Source organism: Copadichromis virginalis, linkage group LG6 (assembly GCF_057382275.1).
Source record: "Copadichromis virginalis isolate Kocher_CV1m ecotype Utaka linkage group LG6, C_Virginalis_male_GT1.1, whole genome shotgun sequence".
In the NCBI taxonomy this organism is placed as follows: domain Eukaryota; kingdom Metazoa; phylum Chordata; class Actinopteri; order Cichliformes; family Cichlidae; genus Copadichromis; species Copadichromis virginalis.
The window spans coordinates 20,490,419-20,511,757 of record NC_140623.1 but is presented as its reverse complement, the minus strand read 5'-3'; the positions used below and the strand labels follow the sequence as shown (position 1 = coordinate 20,511,757).

Here is a 21,339-nt window from a genome sequence, read left to right as displayed (position 1 = left end):
TACTCTGTCAGGGAACATTGTTGCAGACATGCTCCACTCTTGGAAATTCATTTCCTCTATAGCAGCAGAACCAATAGCGTCATCCAGCAGATAGCTCCTGTAGGTTTTGGTACACGTCTGAGGCTGAGTTACTCTGGCATGTGCACGTTACGTGAACATATGGAAACTTTCTATCCCAATGGTGTTAGGGATTAAATGGAGCAGGATCTCTATGTAAAAGGTGGTACTTTTAACAGTTGATGGCATGCATGGGTATTTCCGGGCACACAAATGCGCTGTCCTAAATTCAAATGCAAATCAGACTCTGGGAAATAAAAAAGAGTTGGAGAATTTTTTTTGTTTTCCAAAGAGAACATTCTCCTACATTTTTGCCACTCTGGCAGTAAATAGTTAGCAATTTCTCCAAACAAACATGGAATCCAAAAATGTAAAATATTGAAGTCAAACATTAAATAATCTCAACTTTAAATCTCAAACCAGCCCCTTCTTATATTTGCTTTTTAAACCAGCATGTCCTCTTTTTTACTTACTTACTTACTCTTAGAGATGGTAGTTGGATCCTGCAGAATACAGAGGTCCCGTGTGCCACAGAAATGTGTTTACATTCTAATCTGTGTGATGGACCTCCCTGATAAGGAAGGCAGTTCTGCAGCATCAGGGGAAAAAGGCAGTAGATCGGGGCTCAGTGCCAGCAGCAGAAGTGCTAGGCACCTTTTAGCAGCAGAGGACACACATATTAATGGATCCTGTGTCTCCCTCCAGTGATGCTGCCACAGCATGTTTTCTCCTCTCTGAGCTTTGGGAGATGTCAAAGCAGAGTCAGCCTCCTACGAAAACAGAAAACTTGTTTCTGTGATACCAAGCCTCTTACTAGGTTTGTCATCTCTGGCTTTGTGCCTGGAGTTATCTGGGTGGGATGACGTCCGTGCACCTGTTCATAACCTCCGCCAACATCAGTGTGCTTGCTTTCGGCTCGCATTCGCCTGCGGAAGGAGGTTAAACACAAAACTCTTTGAGAAGAAAACACCTGAACCCCATCAGATTCCAACCAAAGGAACATGTCAGCAGAATATACTGAGAGGTCAAGGAAACATAATCTGGAACAAAGAAGTAATTACGTTTTTTCAACCGGAGACTGGGATTGTGGTTGTGTAGTATAACCAATGAATAAATATTTTCTCCCATGTAGACAGGTAAAGCAGAAAATCCAAAATTATTGTTTTGGTCTTACATTGTATTTAAGCATATATACAGTGTGTAAGCTATGGATAGCAGAGTGATTATAAATCCATCAATTAAACTTGCATTTATGTTTTGCCCGATTATACTGATTTTAGACATCAATCAGGCATTATGACACTGTTTATGACTTCACCTTGACATCTGTTAGTGAAGCAAACGCTGGCCTGTGTGGTCAAGACGAGCTGCCGTAGCTCAAACTGCCAAAGAGGTTCATGTTGGTTCTGATAGAAAAGTGTCAGAATACACAACGCATCACACTTTGTTGCACCAACAATGAGTAGGCGAGCATCAGAACTGAACCACAGAGCAATGGAAGGAGGTGGCCTAGTCAAATGAATCATGTTTTCTTTTATTTCACGTTGATGGCCGGGTGTGTGTGCATTGCTTACCAAGGGAAGACCGCACCATAATGAACTATAGGAAGAAGGCAAACCAGCTGAGGCAGTTTTGATGCTTGCAATGTTCTGCTGGGAAACCTTAGGTCCTACCATCCATGTGGATGATACTTTAACACGGACCTACCTGAGCATTGTTGCGGGCTATGTACACCCTTTCATGGGACCAGTATTCCTTGAAGGCTGTGGCCTCTTGTTTCAGGAATGGTTTGACAAGTTCGAGGTGTTGACTTGTTCCCCAGTTTCCCCAGATCTCGGTCCAATTGAGCATCTGTGAGATGCGCTGGGCAAAAAAAGTCTGATCCATGGGAACTTAAGGAAGCTGTGTCTGAAATCTTGGTGCCAGATACTACAGCACGCCTTCAGCGGTCTAGTGGAGTCCATGCCTCAATGGGTCAGGACTGTTTTGGCAGCAAAAGGGAGACCAACACAATATCAGGCCGTAAAGTTATGCCCAATCAGTTATGATGTGTTTTTCTTCTTGTTTTAAGAAAACATGACATTCTTAATGAATATCTGTAAATGTGACAATTGTTTGTCTACAACAAGCCATGTTTCAGCGTTTTCGCCAAGCTTCTTTTTTTTAAACTCTAATTTCCTGTTTCAGGTGAATAGATTCAGTCCTTGCTGTCAGTCTCTTCTACCCATAAAAGATAATTTATGCATGGTTTTCTAATTACTTGGCATAATGCTGTAAAGGACAGTGCCTAACTAATGGCTGAAATGTTGGGTTAGTAATGATAGAGGAGAGTTGAGTTAATGTGTACCTGTCAAACAGCTCTGCTTGCAAGTGGATCATTTGGGCTGAGCTAGGTGGTAGTGGCAGGCAGTTTCTGTCATACTTGTGATTGCTCCAGCTGGTTTCACTTTATAAGTAAAGTGACTGAGGGATAGAACATCTAGTTGGGATGCATGAGGGGGGGAAAAGTGGAGAAGAAAAAAAATCTCTGTAGATGGGTCCTTCTCAGAGTGAGCTTTGTGTGAATTACATGGTTTGTGATTGGTTTTCTTTTGTAAGTTAGGGTTTGGATAAGACCTTTGAGGCTTCTGTGTCACAATTGCTATATTTTATTTGACCAAGCTTTATTCGGGCACAGTGGTTGTATTCACTACCCTTTATGTTATTATTCCTTAGCTAGCAACCCTGGCATCATGTCGTGATGTACTTGTGAAACTATTCATTCAAGCAGAGGGCCCAACCTCAACCCTCCTGTTTGATAAATAAGCCTCTGTATTCAATATAAGATGGTTGTTACAGAGCAGAGGTAGAGCTTTAAATCAGAATCTGAAACCTTTTGTTGTCATTAAACATCAGATGTTTGATTAAATTAGAATTATGTATTAATAAATGTATATGTAGAAGAAAGGTCAAATGAAAAATACACTGTTTATTCTATTGTGGTGGGGCGTGGTTTGCGGTGCCGTGCAGGGAGGGCGGACGCACCTGCACGGCATCCTTAATCACGCCCGCCTAGTTAAAAACACGGGGACTCATGGGTTTGGGGTGTTGTGGTGTGACGTGAATTAAATAAAGATGGCTCTGAACGTTGCTCTGTGGTCCCGCCGTGCCTTATTCACGCCACATCTATTCTACAGGGTTACATATAAGGATATAATTAAAAAAAAAACCTTAAAATGTGGTAAATACACCCCGAGATGCATTGTGATTATTTATAAAACACAAACCAAAGCAAAAAAAAGCAGAAGCAGTGTGTAAAAAATTAAGTACACCCCTTGATTTAGTGGCTTGTAGAACCATCTTTAGCAGCAATAACTTGAAGTAATGGTTTTTAGACTTTATCAGACTTTATCAGTGTGAGAGTCTAAAAGTGTTGCTTCAGCACATTGAGATTTGTGGGCATTTGTTTATGTGCAGCTCTCTTAAGGTCCCACCACAGCATTTCAGTCAGATTGGGGTCTAAACTTTGACTTTTGACATTGACTGTTTTCTTTTTCAGCCATTTGCTGCTGTGAGTGGGATTATTGATGCATTTCAGGACTGCCAGTCCTCACATTTGACTCTAGAATACTTTGGTATACATAGAGGAGTTCAATAAACTCCTTGACTCGATGTGTTATGGGTGTTTTTGTTGCATAGTTTATAGTTTGGCCACCACTCTGCAGCATCCCTGCTGGAAACACATGTTTGGAAAGTAACAACCAGTGCAAGCAGAGTCAGGCATACTGTAAACAAGCATTTAACTACATATAGCATATTTTGTGTGTCTGAAAAGAAATTGTCCAATATATTGAAATGTTGTTGTTGTTGTTTTTTTTTTTTTTGTAACCAAACCTTTGGCGTGCCATGGTCATGGTAAAAGTCTGTCTGTGTCTGTGCTAAACGCCACCTTGCACGTCCCTCACAGGCTCAGAGAGGTAGCGAGAGAGGCATCATAGGTTAATGCCTTAATCTTATCGCAAATTAGAAACAGAGTCGATAAGATAAAATGCCAATGTGTTCATGTTATTGCTGTTAAGGGGATTCTCTAATGAGCTGAGCACCTCACAAACATGCACAAGAGGCATGCGCAGTCGTAAACTGGTGAGAGCCTGAGAGTTAACGTGACTGTATGCAGTCACACTCGTATCATGTTGAAACCAGTACTCGGTCTGACCTGGTGAGATTTCCATCAAGGCTTTTGTGGGAAAGTGAAGTGCTAAGTGAAGTGCGTCTTCAGACTTGAAGCACACGGGCTGTCGGATTAATGGAAAGGTCTGTCAAAATGGGCCAAGCTTGTCTTATCAGCTTTATCAGTAAAGATAAGCTGGTGATGTTTTAAAGCTCCCGTGTCCTGCGTCTTTCACATCAAACATTACACACAGCTAATCTGCACTGCATTTTTGCATCCCTGGCATACCTAGTGACGCCCCAGACATCCATTCCTGCACCGTCAAATCTTATCATGCTTTGCATGTTAATTTAAAATTAAAATCTAGTTCTGTTCACAGCCTTCAGAAACCTTCTATTTTAAGGCCTTTTTGGAGTTGAGCTGTGCATATATAGAAATATCTGTAGCTGTGTAAATTACCCATCCAAACGAAGAGCAGTCTTCTCAGTATCCTGCCGATGTTTCTCTGTATTCACTTATGGTTTGTGCTCTCCCTATAACTGTGATCAGCTCAGTAACAGCCAGTGCGAGAGGCTGAATGGCTCCTTTGTGAAATTTCCCATTTGTGGCAGAATGAATTTTTTCTCCTCTCCTGTTATTGTATATGAAGCAACGTGAGCTAGATATGAGTATAGGAGTATTTTGATTTTGCTATACCAGTCGTCTGATTATGAGGGTGTGACTCAGGGGTAAATGAAACACTCATCACTCTAGATTTATGGACCAGAGATGGTGTCCTCACAGCGTGTCAACGGCTCACTGCCGACGTGACGTGCTGGAAAACGGAAGATGCAGGAGGCTGCAGTGCGCTTTGAGTTAATGAGGTACACACTGCTCGCACAGCAGCAGAAAACTCTGCCACCAACGAGGGGACATTTGAATTTGGCTGGAAGGTCCGCTTTTTATGATGTTGAAAGATTGTTCGCGGTCCCTGTTGGCCAGAAACATGCTGATGAGAGAGTGGAGGCCTTTTCATCTGTGTGCTATAACCATTACCTGAAATAGCTGGCTGTAAATCATAATTTGAGCAGTTGCGGGAAAAGCCCGTTTGTTCCCTGACAGCAGAAAGAAAGACGGCATTACAATAATGAAAAATGTGCTTTATTCGAAAGTCTTGTGCTTATTGTAAACGGCTAATGTTGACTCAGATCAACTAAGCTATAAAGAAGGCTTTTCTAATCCTCACAAAATGTAATTCATGTTTGATAGCTGTCGTCTCCGGGAGTGTAAAAACAAAAAAAATCCTTTAATTGTTTTTTGGGGGTTTTTGGATGAATTTGATGTTAAAGTCTATTTTTTCCCACTTTATGCTCAAATGAAATGAGTGTTTTGGTTTTTGGGGTTTTTTTGCAGGGAAAATGTCAAATATCCGTGCAGTCAGGAAGATGCAACAGCTGAATAACTTGGTTGCCATGGTTACAGAGCTCGCCAGGCCAGGATACACCATCGTGGATTTCTGCAGCGGAACGGTACGAGTATTCATCCATCAGTCCGGCTCAGCATGCATATTTATCACTATACCTGACCACGGCTGCATTCGATAGATGCTCCATTAGGGACCAGCTGAAAGGAACCAGCCCTCACTCCCTCGCGTTTTTCTTCCCTTTTTAAACGCCTTTTGTTGCTGGCCGGTGCGCACAAGCAGACTGGTAATTGTGCTAATGAAAATGCAGGCTCGGAGCAGTGGCGCAGCACGGGTCAGGGCTGGAAAGGGAGACACTAATCATAACTCTGTCGATGCCCTCTTTGATGTGTGCTGTTTTCTTTTCATGCGTTTTCATATTTTTATTCTTTGTGCTCTTTCTCAGGGCCACGTAGGGATTGTTCTTGCTCACACACTTCCAGACTGCCAGGTAACATGTATGAAGATGTTGTGTGTGTGTGTGTGTGTGTGTCTGTGTGTTAGCTGCGTGTTAAGTAGAGTTCGTGAGTGGTATGTGGTGACTTTTGGCAGGCATTTTTAAAAATGTTAGGGATGGGAATCGATTCCGATTCCATTATAAATATCACTTATCAATTTGACTCCTTATCGATTCTCTGTTATCGATTCTCATTAGGATCTCGTTAGGATTATAATTAAAACAACAACAACGTGCAGTTTTGATGGTGCTAATTTTATCACATGCAGCAAATGATCCTATCGAAATACAGGACACACTCGAGTCGCTGCTTGATGACATTCATTTAATTTCACCTCAGTCATTTTACTCTCCTGTTAATATTAATCTCAATTTTAGTTACATTTTAATGATATAGTGCCAAATAATAACAACAGTTGCCTCAAGGCACTTTATATTGTAAGGTAAAGATCCTACAGTAGTAGAGAAAACCCGAACAATCAGACAACGCCTTATGAGCAAGCACTTTATGACAGTGTGAAGAAAAAACTCCAGCAGGACCAGGCTCAGGGAGGAGCAGCCATCCACCATGACCGGTTTGGGGGGAGGGGAGGAAGACACGTCAAAAGACACAAGATCAACCAGCTAACCCCTCAGGCAGCTGCCCAGCTGGGAAACCGCTGGGCTGGCTGTGTGCACTGGGGGCTACTGAGCCTTTGGAGCCCATATGGGCCTGACGAGTGCAAAGCTTTCCAGAAGCTCCAGAAGAAGTCAACTAGCACATGCAGCAGGGAAAGACCCGGTCCTGAGTGGACCACTTCCCTGCCTTAATGAAAAGGCTAGCTAAACATCTGCGAGACTCTGATCCAGCCTCTAAGACAAGCAGAATAGCAATTCCGAGGAATTGAACTACTGACAGAAGCAAAAGCGGGTACTTTACAAGAACCCCCTCCCGCTTCTCCATTCCCATCCCTCTCTGTTATTATGTGTTATTATTCCTAATAATTAAATGCATCTCCATGAAATGCTTTAGTTTTTCACAAAGCATATGGTTTGTTTAAGAATTTTTAATATTTGTGATGTGTTTTAATATTGTTAAGGATATGTAGACGGATAAGTTTAAATGCATTTGTGCTTGTTTCAGGTTTTTTTTTAAAAAGAAGCAGCTACTCACAGTGGGGATTTTTCTGTCATTGCTTAAGGTCATCCTCATAGAGAACAAAGAAGAGTCCTTGGTCAGGGCTCAGAGTCGCAGTGCTGAGCTCGGTCTGAAAAATATCGGCTTCATTCAGGCCAATCTGGATTACTTCACTGGACCTTTTCACATCGGGGTGAGCATAGCAAGTTACAAAAATCGTTTTTGCACAATTTGTTTCATTTATTTGCATGATGATCTAAAGAGTACAGTACTGTAGACCAGCGGTCCCCAACCTTTAATGCCCGACATTATTTTCACGGACCGGCCTTTAGGGTGTCGCGGATAAATACAACAAAATAAAACCAGTACCGGTGCCGAAAAAAAGAAGATTTATTCATAACACACGTGAAAAGACCCAGGAAAACCGAGTTAACGATAAAAACGATAACAAAATAACGCTGAAAACCAATAAAAACCCTGAAAACTATACATTTCACACCTGAGCCTCAACTCTTGCGGCCCGGTACCAAACGACTCACGGACCGGTACCGGGCCGAGGCCCGGGGGTTGGGGACCGCTGCTGTAGACAGTGTGGTTAACACTTCAGATTCCCAGTGTGTGAAAAACAGAAACCAAAAATGCAGCAAGCGCATGTGATGTCAAATCTATTTGTCATGGTAAAAGTCACTAAATTACACCAGAGCCATGAAATTAAACCCATTAAGAGCAATTATTATATTATCTGTTCTGCAGTTTTATTGTATTGTAAATTGTAATTACTGTAATATTGCAATCACAGTATCATGAATCATAATGGGGTTTTTCAAAATACCTCTTAAAGCTAATTGTTTTTCTCACAGCTTAGCTTTCTAAGAGAATCTTAAAAATGTGGAGAATTTAATCAGTAATAACATTTGGGATAGAAACTTTTCTCTTATAGAAATATAAATAATCAGTGCACAGATAATTGTCCCACTGCTTCTCTTGTTGCACTATCCTGCAAAGGAAATGTGATATTCTGTCTTTGACTGAATTAAAAATTCAAACATTTTAATTATGCAATAACTGACAGAACTGTAGCATCAAAACAATTGTTGTTATCTGGCTTTTTGACAAAATGTGCATACGTACAGTGCTGTGCAAAAGTCTTGAGCCAGTCCTCACGTTAATATGTTTTCCTTCCACTGAGCCTGACGTTTTTGTAATTTTTTAAAAGTGGTCTTGAGCAATAACTCCCCAGGATTTTTGAAGGTCTTTCAAACTTTTTTTGGTGACACTGGCTGCTGTTCACTCATTTTTAGTCCACTCTTTGTATCTGATCATTTTCAGCTAAATGTATTTTTTTCTGGAAGGCCAAAAAAACAACTCTCTGCAGCAGATGAACAGTATCTAAAAGCGATGTCCTTAAAAAATGAGGTGGAAAAAAATGCAGCATTGACCTGATACAAGACCTTAAAGATGCATCTGGCCTGTAGGTTCATCCATTTACTATTGACTAAAGGCTCATCAGAAATGGTCTCAAGGAAGGGAAACAGGGAGGAAAGGCTGAGGTATGGAACAAAAGGGAGCCAGCATCCATAGAAGAGCTTTGAATGTCCTTCAGCCTGGAGAACTACTCCCAATTAGAGATTATTTAAAGAAATTAGAAGAAGCCTGCCTACTAAGACAGTTCAGACTGTGTTGAAGAATTAAAATGGTAATACCAAATACTGACGTTCTTTTTATTGAATTGTGCACGCTCTTTTTTGTCTTATTTTACTGTATTTCCATGTATGTTTACATGTGCTGCACTCACTTCCCACTTTCCTATCTAAATATAGAGAAATGAGGGGTAGCTCAAGACTTTTGCACAGTACTGTACATTGACAGGGGTACGACCTGACCTTTTCTGTGGAAGAGAGTGTATTAGTTCTCTACTGATGGACTGAAATTGAAACATAAGGATTAACGCTGCATAAACAAAGTGCGATTTTCCACTTTGCCACAATCACATCTTCGCTTTAAGGTGTCTGATCGCTGTATTTTTATCGCATCACATTGAGAAATGTGTCATTCATCTCTTCACTGAGCTTGAAAATGTCAACTTGAAGTTATTTTTGTTAGAGCAACCAAAATAACTGTTCATTTCCTGAAGTGGAGCTTTTAATCAGAACAGGGTACGTCGGTGCTCCCTGATTATCAGGAAGCCAAAAGGTAGTTTCATCCAGGAAATTTAGGACTTTGAGTTTAGAGATCTCTTCAGTGAGGACTGGTAATTTCTTGCTTTTCTTTCTTTGTTCTCATTTTCTGTATCCAACAATGCTTTTCATTTGCTTTATACTCTGAGTTTCACAGAAGGAATCATGTTTGGAAGGGAAAGTATAATCATTGGAAAGTGTTTTCTGCCAATTCAATTTAATTTATGTTTCTTGTACAAGAATCTTGACTGGCAATATCTCCTTTTGAATTCCTAATGGACACTGCATTTCTCCAACTTGTGTTTAAGCCTAAAGATTAAACACAGTAAATGTTTTAAGTAAAACTAAATATTTAACTGGCTGTCAAACTTTATGCTAAATGGGGTTAAAACAAACAAAAAAAATCATTACTGAGGAGGACTCTCCACCAAAACCCTTGTCAGTCCTGTTTAACATCCACCTCCATCTGCAGAGCTCTTCACTTCTCGATGCGATAATTATCAATTTAGCGCAAATAGGTACTTAGCTGTGGACGTGCACTGGATGTCTGAATTTTTCAAACAAGCGGAACAAAAGCACACAAGTTAAAACTTTTCTTCTTCTTGCCTTATTTAGGCTCTCTGAGCAGCCTGAGCTAGATCAGTGATCTGTCTTACTCTTCTGTGTTAAAGCTCTGTGGTCACAGCTGTCAGAAAAACCAGCTGTTCTTGTAGCCTCACATTAACTTCCACCGAGACAAATAGAAAAATATACGTACCTCCTGTAATTAGAAGTAGCTTTTGTTCCAGCATCCTCACTCCACTGAGACTCGTTCCACTTGGCAAGAAACAAACAGCACAGATTATTCATCTGCTCGATATCTGAGTGTCTTTTGCAGGGTAGCCTGAATCTTTCCTCACACACACACGCACAGATTCATTTCACCTGATGCATTAATTTACAATATATTTATGTATAGAACAATTTTTATGCTTGTAATTTTCTGCCCCGCTTGAGTTTCTTACTGTGGCTAAGCTTCTTCCTGTATAACAAAGCAATTACTACCTGTTGGAGCCACACATCACATCAGTTTTAATCCTGCTATGTATAATACATGGTCCCATTTTTAGGCACACTCACTTAATCAGGCTAATTAAGTTGAGGTGTCCCTGATGTTAGTCAGTGTCTGCTCACTTTATGGCCTCGGTGTTAAACTTAAACCAACCTCTGTATGACGTGTCTTATCAGACGTTCTTCAGTCTACAGACTATAGAGGCATGAAAAGTTGTGGAGCTTGAAGCAGGTTTTAATTTTATTGGATGCAAGTCCGTTATTGGTTCTGCTAAAGAGTCTGATTGTTTGCAGTTGATTCTTTCATTTGCCTCTATGTTTGCATGTAGAAAAATGCACTAGCTGGTCTTACTTTGGGCTTCATGTAAAAAATCAGTATTGATTAAGTGCCAAGTGTCTTTATCTGGTGCAGCTCTAATACTAATGGTGTATTAGGACTATTTTCTACTCTCCTTATAGTCTTGGTTGTTTTCAAAAGAGTGAGTTAAGATTGAGTTTGATCACCTCAGGTAAAAGGCATCATTACATCCACCTTTGAGAGGAAAACAACTCTTTGGTTCGGTGTAATCATACTTAATATAGGTTGGTCGACACATCTAAGCATTCATTTGTCCACATGTAATAAAATTAGTGAAACAGACAAACCTGAGCATTTAAAAGTGCACCGTATTGAGAAAAAGTTCCCAAAACTATTGCACAGGCTTGCAGCACAATTTTGCAAATGCGTATGATGTTGATTAAGTATTAATTAGCTGTATTGCAGGAACTTGCTCTGTCTCAGGCCCAGATAGACCTGGAGAGGGATACAATTACTGGAATAAGAGTGAATAATGAAACCTCGTTATTTCTGTGATGCGATTGTTGAGAGAATAATGCAGCCAGAAACAGCTTTCTCTCTCCAGAAATGATAGCTCAGTATGAACATAGTTTTACTTGTGCGCATTAATTTAGGGTTTCTTCTTCCAGACTGTGTCTTGAGGCAAAGCTCAGCAGGATATGCATGTAATTCGGTAGGACTGTGAGATTTAAATTGGCCTCGTGTTCATTTTCACCTTTCATTATGCATTTCTAATCAGCTGCACTCAGAATGTGAACATGTTAAGTTGGGTCCATGCTTTGTCAATACCACAGTTATAAAGCAGAGATGACTGTGTCATCAGAACTTGTAAATACAGCATTAGCTACGAAGACATATCACAATGTGTTTCATTCCAGTTGTGTGTTTTTTATTTAATTGATTGGCTTTGTGTTTGCGGTAAATGGAGGCTAAAGGTTATAAAATGTAATTAGGATTTAATACAGCATGACTAATGTACAGCATTAAGAAGCTAGGAATGAGTGATAGTGTTATTTTGGTAATTATTTTTGCCTTAGATGTGAGGAGGTGTAACATCGTGTAATTTCTGATAGCAACCCTTCCTCCTAATCATCAGTCTAAAACATGCTGTTAAGAAAAGCATAAAGCTTTTTCCCTGACGGCATGAATAAAATGGAAGATTAGCTGTCAAATGGATACAAGGTAATGGACGTAATTGAAGTTATTCTTTTAAATCGCAGAGTCTCATTTAATGGGTTCACGTTTAAATCGATACAGATCTTAATGGGCGTGAATCTTTTTTTAATCAAACACGCAAAAGTTCAGTTTCTAGAAAAACGTAAAGCCGCTGTAAGAAATATACCCTCCGTTCAAAACCTTCACTGACCTTATGGGTGGGTGGAGGTTTGGCTCAGAGCGTCTGTATGTTCTGCTCTTTGTGTGTGGTGGTGCCAACAGTTCTGGCTCAATTCTGTCCTGATCAGCTCTGACCTTCTGCTTTGTGGCACTGCTGTCAAGGCAACATGCAGTTAATTCAGACTCACAGACGCCAAGTGACAACTTCTTGGAAAACACAAATAGACTTTGGAGCTCGCTGCTTGAGTCGAATGGGGTTCATTCCAGAGAGTTCAGGAGCTATTGGGACATCAGGCTGTTTAAAAAGGATTTTATTTGGGCCATTAACATGGCATGTGGTTTGTCACTGTACATATGAGAGGAAGTTATGTCACGTCTGGATATTAAACTCGTTGTCCTTGAGAAATCATAATGCATTTTTGCAGATGGACAGGGCCAGGAATGATGGATATTGGGTCTCTTAGTACCATTCTGCAATCCAATATATAACCACACCATTACTAATGCATAGCTAGGTGTTCATCACCACGCACAGTTTACCCTGTCAATAGGAATCCTGATGCATCCGTGCCTGCACTCTAAACGCACTGATATATTTTGTTTGCTGCTACTCCCGGCGTCTGCACCTTTGAGAGCATAGATTTATTTAATAGCAGGGGCCATTATGAAGTAATCAATGGAATTGAGTGCATGCTCTCAGTTTTGGTTTTTGCTGTTGGAAATCTGAGGGTTTCAAGATCATTTTGTTGGTGAAAGTAACACTTTTTTGTGTTTTCTTTCTTTTTCTGTTCTAATGCAGGTCGCCCTTCATGCATGTGGCGTTGCAACAGATATGGTAATGGAGCATTGCATCCAGGCCGGAGCCGCCTTTGCTATTAGTCCTTGCTGCTACGGCTTCATCCAGAATGCTGTGAAGTTCAGCTTCCCCAAGAGGTGTGTGATCCAGTGTCACGTCTGTGGGTTACTGCTTTTAAAAATGTCGTTCTAACCATGATGTTTTCTTGTTAGATAGATGTTGCTTCCCTTCGTTCCTGTTCCCTCGCCTTTCAGTCTTTATGAGTCACTTTCTCCATTAGTTTCTCATCTCGTCGTCACTCACAAACACACAGTCTATATCTCTTAACTACATTCTGTTTGCCTCCTTTGACTGCTCATAACCATTTGCCAATTCGGGGCAGCAGCATCGCATCACCTTCTCGAGATGGTCCGCCAGTCACAGTGTGTTGTTATGTGAACTGAGAATTTGGTTCTTAATTTAGACACTGGAAGGAATGTGTCAGACAGATAGGCTGGCTGGAAAATTTAGAACGAAATGTCAGCGACGACTTTATTATGTGGGGTACGAGGAAATTAACCATTTAATCCAAACGTCTGGTGATCATGCAAGCCGTGACACGGTGCTGTTTGAATACAGATGGAAAACAGGGTGGAGGGAGACGCTGTTGATTCTGTTGCTATGCTCACTAATGGTACATAAGATGCAGCAGTTTGCTACTAAAACAACTTTTGGTGACTGATTGCTGCAAAACAAGGCTGTTACGCAGAGTTGCTGTTGTAGCAACAAGTCTGGTCACCAGCAAGTGAAGCTGGAGATTTTATTTGTTTTGTTGTTAGGCCAAGTCTGTTCAAGTCTTCAGGTTGGCGAAATTATAGTGTAGAGTGTTTACAGATCCTATCATTTGCTCTTCTGCTTTATTCATTGTCCAGTGTCCATCCGCTTTAAATCTTGTTTAAACGTTGCACGATAAGTCATCAGATTTGTTTGTAGCTACTCTAAAATGGCAAGCAAACAAGAAAAAATTATGCCGTGTGACCTAGAGTTATATTACAGCTATCAGGATATCAGATTTTCAGGTGCTCAGCTGGAGCTCAGTTACCTCCTGCTTTACATGCAAAGTCTTTCTTGCCCTTAATGCACTCTTCAGTGTTCTATAGCACAGCGGTCTCCAACCTTTTTTGCGTCACGGACCGGTTTATGCCCGACAATATTTTCATGGACCGGCCTTTAAGGTGTCGCGGATAAATACAACAAAATAAAACCAGTACCGGTACCGAAAAAAAGAAGATTTATTCATAACACACGTGAAAAGACCAAGGAAAACCGAGTTAACGATAAAAACGATAAAAACGATAACAAAATAACGCTGAAAACCAATAAAAACCCTGAAAACCATACGTTTCACACCTGAGCCTCAACTCTCGCGGCCCGGTACCAAACGACTCACGGACCGGTACCGGTCCAAGGCCCGGGGGTTGGGGACCGCTGCTATAGTGAGTAAGGCTTCCTTGATACAGCCTCAAAACCATGTGTGATATTTCAAGGAAATGTGCAATAATGATATTTCTGATGATATTAATTAAATACTGAACAGTGTTTTATTGGTGATTGTAGCTTGCAGGCAGCATTTATTGATGCAAACAAAATGAAGGGCATTTGCTGTCCTTCTTTTCCAGTGAGCTGCTTTCATTGATGACACACTGTGTCAGTCGATTGATATAAGGGGCTACAAGACGGAGCATTATAGCATAATAGTAATAGTAATGTGTTTTTGTTGGAAGTTTTAAGTTAAAGTGTAAGATAAGTGCATTACTATTGAGCTTTACCATGAAATAATAATATAATGTAATATAACCTTTGAAATCTTCTGAAACCTGCAAAATATTGTTACATAATAAAATTTAAATAGAGACATATTTTATTAAGTTGAGTTTCCTAAACCTGCCTAATCCTGTACCTTCATGTAACTGCATCAAGGACTTCCAGCCACTGTTTTCTCTTCTTGAGTCATTTTTTGTAACATTTAGTTTGCACATCGTCAGCTGCTAGCATCTCCTCCTTCTGTGTTTTTGTACCCTGCTTGTGCTTGACATTGTATTTATGACTGAAGTGGTGAAACGAGTTTGTTGTTTCCACTTTTAGCGGGCGCAGCAGTTCTTTATTGGGCATTTGACAAGCTGCTCTCGCTCTTTTTTTTTTTTTTTATATATCAAGTAAAATTGTATTCCAGTGTTATCTTGGATGGTATTGTCTGATGACGGCACGGCCGTGTTCCATAGCAACATAGCATTTCGTCCTGCGTGTTGTTGTGTCACTTTATATTTTGAAGAGAATCGTACAAGAATCACAGGCTGCCAACCGAGTGTTGTCTCCGTGTTTACTGTGATTCACACGAAGCTTCTTCAAGTCTCTCAATTCATTATAACACTCTTTCTTAAAATAGCTTTCATGTGAGAGATGAGCAGCATATTCTCATGTAGGTTTTCATTAACGTAACTTCTTGTATCCAGGAATGCCGACTGATAATGCCACAGAAGACTGTAAATACGCAGGTTTTCCATTTTGCTTTTATCTCACGCACAAAGATGCACAGACAGGAGTAGGCAGGAGATGCGGCGCACATACTTGTAGATGGTATCACCATTAGTGATATGAAAGGAAATGTAGCAATGGATCATAAGGCAAGGTAGAACAAGTCTGCAAGAAAAATACAATCAGCGTGGTTTTTAAAATATTTACAAAACATTTTATGCTTGATTTATGGGGAAGAAAACTCATTAAATCTTAATAGGCACTCTAAATGTTTTGATTTTTATCATATGTAAATGTAAGTACTTGGAAAGCACAGTTCCTCCTTTTAAATAATCTGTTGGATATTGCTAATTATTTTGTAAGTATTGCTATCATGATTATTTTGCAGTAAACTTTGATTTTAGACCACTTGTTAAAGTTTTTAGGTTGCTCTCTTATGCACTGTTTAGCAGCACAATTACATGCTTTTCCCACGCTCTCCTGCCAAGAAAGATGCTTCATTTTGTAAAACTGACTCTACATGTCAGTCTTTAAATTGACTGTTCTTGTTCTCCACTTCCTCCCCAATGTAAGTTGGGATATGCACATAACAATGTGGAAAGTCCAATATTTTAGATGTTTCTAATCGTCACTAACCAAATGAAGATATTTGCACGACGTTGCTGTTGTTGGGCTTTAAGGAATTTGCACTGATGTAGAGCAACGATTAAACGGTTGACTCCTGCTATGTGATTTTCAGTGTACGACATAAATATTTTACATTTTTCACATTTCCCGTGACATTTCAACCCTCCCAAGTCCTCATAAAATATTAAAGAATGACACTAAAAATGACTTTGCAGCTGTGATAGATAACAAGAAGCTTTGTTTCTGCGGGGTATAAATGTGAGGAGGACTAGCCCACCTGACTCTGTCAATCTTCATCTTGCTACTTTTAGAGTTTTGCCCTCAGGTCGTGTTCCAGGTACTCGTGGATATTTTGCAGGTGAAGACATTCCAAGCAGTCTGTGGGTTTATGAGCTGTGAAGCTCTAAACTGCCCGTTTCATTAAGGCCATGAAAGTTTGTGCTAAACTTTTCTCCATGTGACCGCACTGGCCCCTAACCCTTGAACTGTTTCATGTTGATTTTTAATTAGCATGAAGCAAACCAAACCATGTTTAACCATCTCAAACAAACTTTACTCCCATGTCAAAACAAAAGTAATGAAAGTCCTTCTTTCCCTGCTTTGGAGATTATGCACATGGGTTTTGTTTGGTTTAGGACTTTGATTTTGTTGCATATTCATCTTGTTTGTATAGAACTTATTTTTTTTCTCTCAGCAAACTTTTTTGTGTTTTCTTTTTTATTTACTTTTTCTTTTCTTTTTACAGCAAAATGTTCCAGGAGACTCTGACATCTAAGGTATGCTTTTAAATATGATTAATTCTCTTTATTGTGTTTAATACAGATTACAGGTTTACAGCAACTTTTTACAAGGAAAGTGTCACATGCAGGTCAATACATGTGAAAAGCAAGGACTCTGTGCACGTATTACACCGTGTCCTTATTTATATAAGAAAAAACAAACCCAAAATGAAAGAAGCAGTAGATTAAAAATTAAGTATCTTCTTTAGAGCGTTGCTTTGGTTCATTGGGTTTTGCGGTGCTCTCTTAAGATCGTTTCATCAACCACAGGGTTTCAATCAAGTTCAAATCTGAACTTGTGATTCTTTCCTTTTGCAGTCATTCTGTTGCACATTTGCTGCTGTGTTTGGGATCATTGTCCTGTTACTTGACCCATTTTCGGCCAAGCGTTAGCTGTTGGACAGATGACCTCACGTTTGACTCTGAAATACTTTGGTAAACAGAGGAGTTCGTGTTTGACTCAATGACCGCAAGGTGCCAAGGTCCTGTGGCGAAGCTAAGCCATGCTGCCATGTTTTCCTTCAGAGATAAGAGGCTTTCTCCTGACTATAAGACTACAAACAGCCATACTGTTTGTAGTCTTTCTAAATCTGTCATGAGCCTTAACGTAACACGCTAACCGAGATCTGCAGAGTCTGAGATCTAGCTCTTGGCCATCTTTACAAGCTTTGTGAGGGGGAAAAGAAACATTATACGGTCTAACCTTTAGAGGGAATTTGCAGGGACATCTGCTCCTGGGAAGTGGCATTAATAAAAAATATTTTTAAATAAAATCTATTTGTGTATTCATGATTGAGATTACATTTAGGAGCAACTCACTAGCAACTACTAGCAACTTTCAGATTACTAATTTTAAACTGTTGCAGTATTAAATATGGAAAAAAGTCTTTGAGGACAAGACTCAGTAGGTTAGGGTAGAATTTAACAAATAATTTCCTATATTATCTTCAAATGGTTCATACTTTAGGAGCAAAAAAACAAGCCAAATTATTGTGAGTTGGCTCAGTTTTTGTCATAGCTTGTTTACATATAGTGCATTAATGTACACTTACTGTGTGTACAGCTTTAAAAGGTTTGACTTTTATCCACCCAGTCTAAAGGCAACAAAAATCTAACAACTCTTCCAATTCATTCATAAAACTGGATGAAAATCTTTATTTTATCAGAAACTTAGAAGAACTGATGAGATCTCTGCGCTTATCAGTGTCTCGCAAACAAAGATTCCCAAGTCACTTCCCTTATCACTCGGCACAGACACGCCACTGTGCTCCGGGAGGGCCTATCCCGCGATGATATATGGGACCTGTCAGGGCCCCTGGGGAAAATCTGTGCAGGAGAAGCTGCAGGTCCTAACCATAGCAACCTCAAGAGTTGACATGTCACAACATTGGACCACCTTTAACTTCTTTGTGCGCTACAAGAATCAGATTTTTTTTTTTTTTTTTACATGGCCCAAGAGGCACAAAACATAGTATTATACTTAGAAGACACTGAGCAATTACAGTGTTACGTGATACTGAGTTCAGATTTTTCCAAAAAGCTGAGTGAGAGGAAAAAAACACACAATAAGGAAGACACTAAGCATGCAGCCACCCAGCAGGAGAAATCTATATTCTGTTTATACCAGCAGGCATATTATCCTCCACTTTAAACCTGAGCTCCAAATCTCCTCGGCCTCCCTCCTTGGTTTTCCTTTCGACAAACATGTTTGGCATTTGTTATTTATTTGGGCTCAAGGTAGGGAACCCCACTGCTTTCTGTTTCTTTGCCCCTCCGCACCAGACATCCCAGGCAATGTCCCAGACAAGAGTCACAGAAATAAAAGCTGCGTTCGCTCGTTTTACAGCAGAACCAGGGTTGTTCTTTCCAAACTACAGTAGTTAAACAGAATGACAGCACAATGACAAATAGTGTATCACTGGAATAAAGGGCTAATGGTGAGAGATATTGGTGCTCACACGAGCTTTAAGCACCTGTTCCATGGCCTTGCATTCAGCGCCGACCCCGCAGAGTGAAGAATAGAACCAATTAAAGTGGAGGCAAGTTTCAGCTGACTTAACGCTCTCATGAATCACTTGTTCCATGAACCATAAGGTAGAAACTAGAATTACTGCCTCACGGCTGCGGTATATGGTTCTGCAAACCAGTCAGGGTGGTTTGCTGCGATTGCAGACTTGACCTTTGAACTTTTACATATAAGATTTCATCAGTTCTGACTGTTATCCTGTGGTACATACATACGTAATAATGTATCATTTTCATCATAAATGCCGTGTATGATTGTTTGAGTTATAGTCGAAGCTTTGTGAGGTCACGGTAACCTTAACTGTTGACTGCCAAAATATTATCAATTCATCTGAACAAATGAACATAAGTGCTCAATTTGAAGACATTTTTTTTAATTCATCCAAGGGAAATCTTTCACAAAGTGTAAAGTTTGTACCGCTTCTTAACTGCGGCCACTTTGAGAATAATTGGATTTTTCTTAAAGCACATTTATATATTTACAAAGATACTTTAATGTTATATTACTCTGATCGTTATCCGGCTTTGGAAATCCCAAACAAATCACCTCCATTGTGTAATATATAGTGTGCCATGTTGTGTAGTACATTGTGTGCTCAGAGCTGCATACACAGAAATTTTAAGCCATGCGATACTCAAGTGAGAATGTTTTTGACCCCACTGCTGTAAGCAAGGGAGAAAAAGGATGAATCGATACAAATAAGCTACAATGGTATTAGTTAAACTTTTATACAGTGTGTGGACATTTTCAGATATACTTGATCTTAACGCAGTGATGAACGGATCACTTGCACCACATCCACGTAACAATAAGTGAGCAGTAACTGTACTCGTTTTTTGTCTTTGTTTCAGGAACACATGATCCTCTGTCGCTTCGCAGACCAGACGGCTGTCCAGCTTCCGCCAGACAGGAGACTCATTGGTGCTGTTTGCAATCTTCTCTTTAGACCTGAGCTATTATTTATGTTCAGTCCTTTATTACTTTTTTAGGCTAAACATTCTTAGCAGTATCTGGTAACTGCTGCACATAGAGACACAGCATCGAGTATCATTACCAAACTAATTTAAAATCAAATCATCAGTATTTGCTGGGACCACACTTTGCCTTTGAAACAGCTCCAATGTTCCTGAATATTTCTTTCGACATTACTTTGTTCAAATTATTTTGTCATTGCGCTGCTGCAGAATGAATATGTAAACTAGCTGGAACCAGTCTGACGCCTCCATGATGATACTGACTGATGAAGTCCAGTGTGATGGACACAAGCACCTTTTCATTGTAATATCCTTTGACATACTTTCTTCATACACTTACACTGTTCGGTAGCCCCACTACTGCGGGTTCCTTAAAAAGTCTAGACTTTCAAGATGTGAGAAACATGTTAGAGCAGAGATTTGTACAGAGTGACAAAACAGCTGCGGCGAACAGCTGCTAGATCAGTGTTGTCAGATTCAGAGGGAAATGTTTTGTCAGAACCCCTACAGGCCCCTGCTGAAGCTTCACTCTACAGGGTTTCATTATGTTGAGGACTCTCTTCGCCCTGATAGCTCTCCAGTTTATCAAAGCTTCCGAGAAGGCTCCCCAAAGTCTCGTCAGCGTGAAGCCTTTTCATATGTACCTGACACCACCTGTCACACTAGTTTCTTCTCTATATCAGTTAACAGGGCTCAACCTCTCCCACTAACATTTTCTAACTATGTGTGATCTCGTCCCTCTTGAGCTTGCTGGTAAGACTTCGCCCGTCAAAGCAACACGGCGGAGCAAAGCTCACGTGTAGTGTGTCTGCCACCTGCTTCCACACACTGCTAAATTACATTTGAAGTTTGTGTTTTTAAGGAAATCCTAACAGATGAGGCTGGATAATCCATGTATATGAATTACTGTCTTCTGACACACAATATTGAAAATATGCAGAAATGGTATATAAAGCAGTACAGCTTTAGAGCAATAAAGACCTTAATGATGGGGGATTTGCTGATTTTCGCCTGACATGTAATAAGTTATAAGAAGAACCAACATACAGCCTTCGTATAGTGTTGAGCCTCTATGTGTTGCCAGAAGTACAAGATGTTTGATTCTCTAGTTGGAGGCATTGAATGTCGTTGGTCCCCAAATAAGTCTTCTGGTGGTTGGATGGTGATGGTCACACATCTATGGATGTTTAATCAGGTTGAGATCTGATGACTGGGATATGATTGACTTCATCCTTATGCTCATCAGACACATCGGTGATCCCTCCTGCTTCCTGGATGGAGACATTTGATCCTGGAGGAATCAAATGTCTTTATGCAAATGTTTCCTCAAAAACATAAAGAGACTCTTATGTCAAAGTAAAAGAGCCAATCTGTTATGTTTTTATTGCCTAAATTTTAAGTGATTAGTTACCTAATTAGCAACACAGTCATAATAACACAAATGGAGCGCAAAAGTCTGTTTAAAGTCCAGTAGAATCCAGTCTGTGGCGTGAGCGGTGAAA

At 40.1% G+C, this 21,339-nt stretch overlaps 1 protein-coding gene across 1 annotated transcript in view; it reads left to right on the top strand.

The window, feature by feature from the left end:
- Positions 1–21,339, top strand: part of gstcd (glutathione S-transferase, C-terminal domain containing) — a 53,872-nt gene that overhangs the window by 28,923 nt on the left and 3,610 nt on the right. Inside the window, exons 6-11 of the mRNA XM_085459148.1 lie at positions 5,600–5,715; positions 6,055–6,099; positions 7,287–7,415; positions 12,921–13,054; positions 16,804–16,834; positions 19,715–19,784. Of these exons, the coding sequence (XP_085315274.1) occupies positions 5,600–5,715; positions 6,055–6,099; positions 7,287–7,415; positions 12,921–13,054; positions 16,804–16,834; positions 19,715–19,784 (525 nt within the window). The remainder of the gene's footprint in view (positions 1–5,599; positions 5,716–6,054; positions 6,100–7,286; positions 7,416–12,920; positions 13,055–16,803; positions 16,835–19,714; positions 19,785–21,339) is intronic.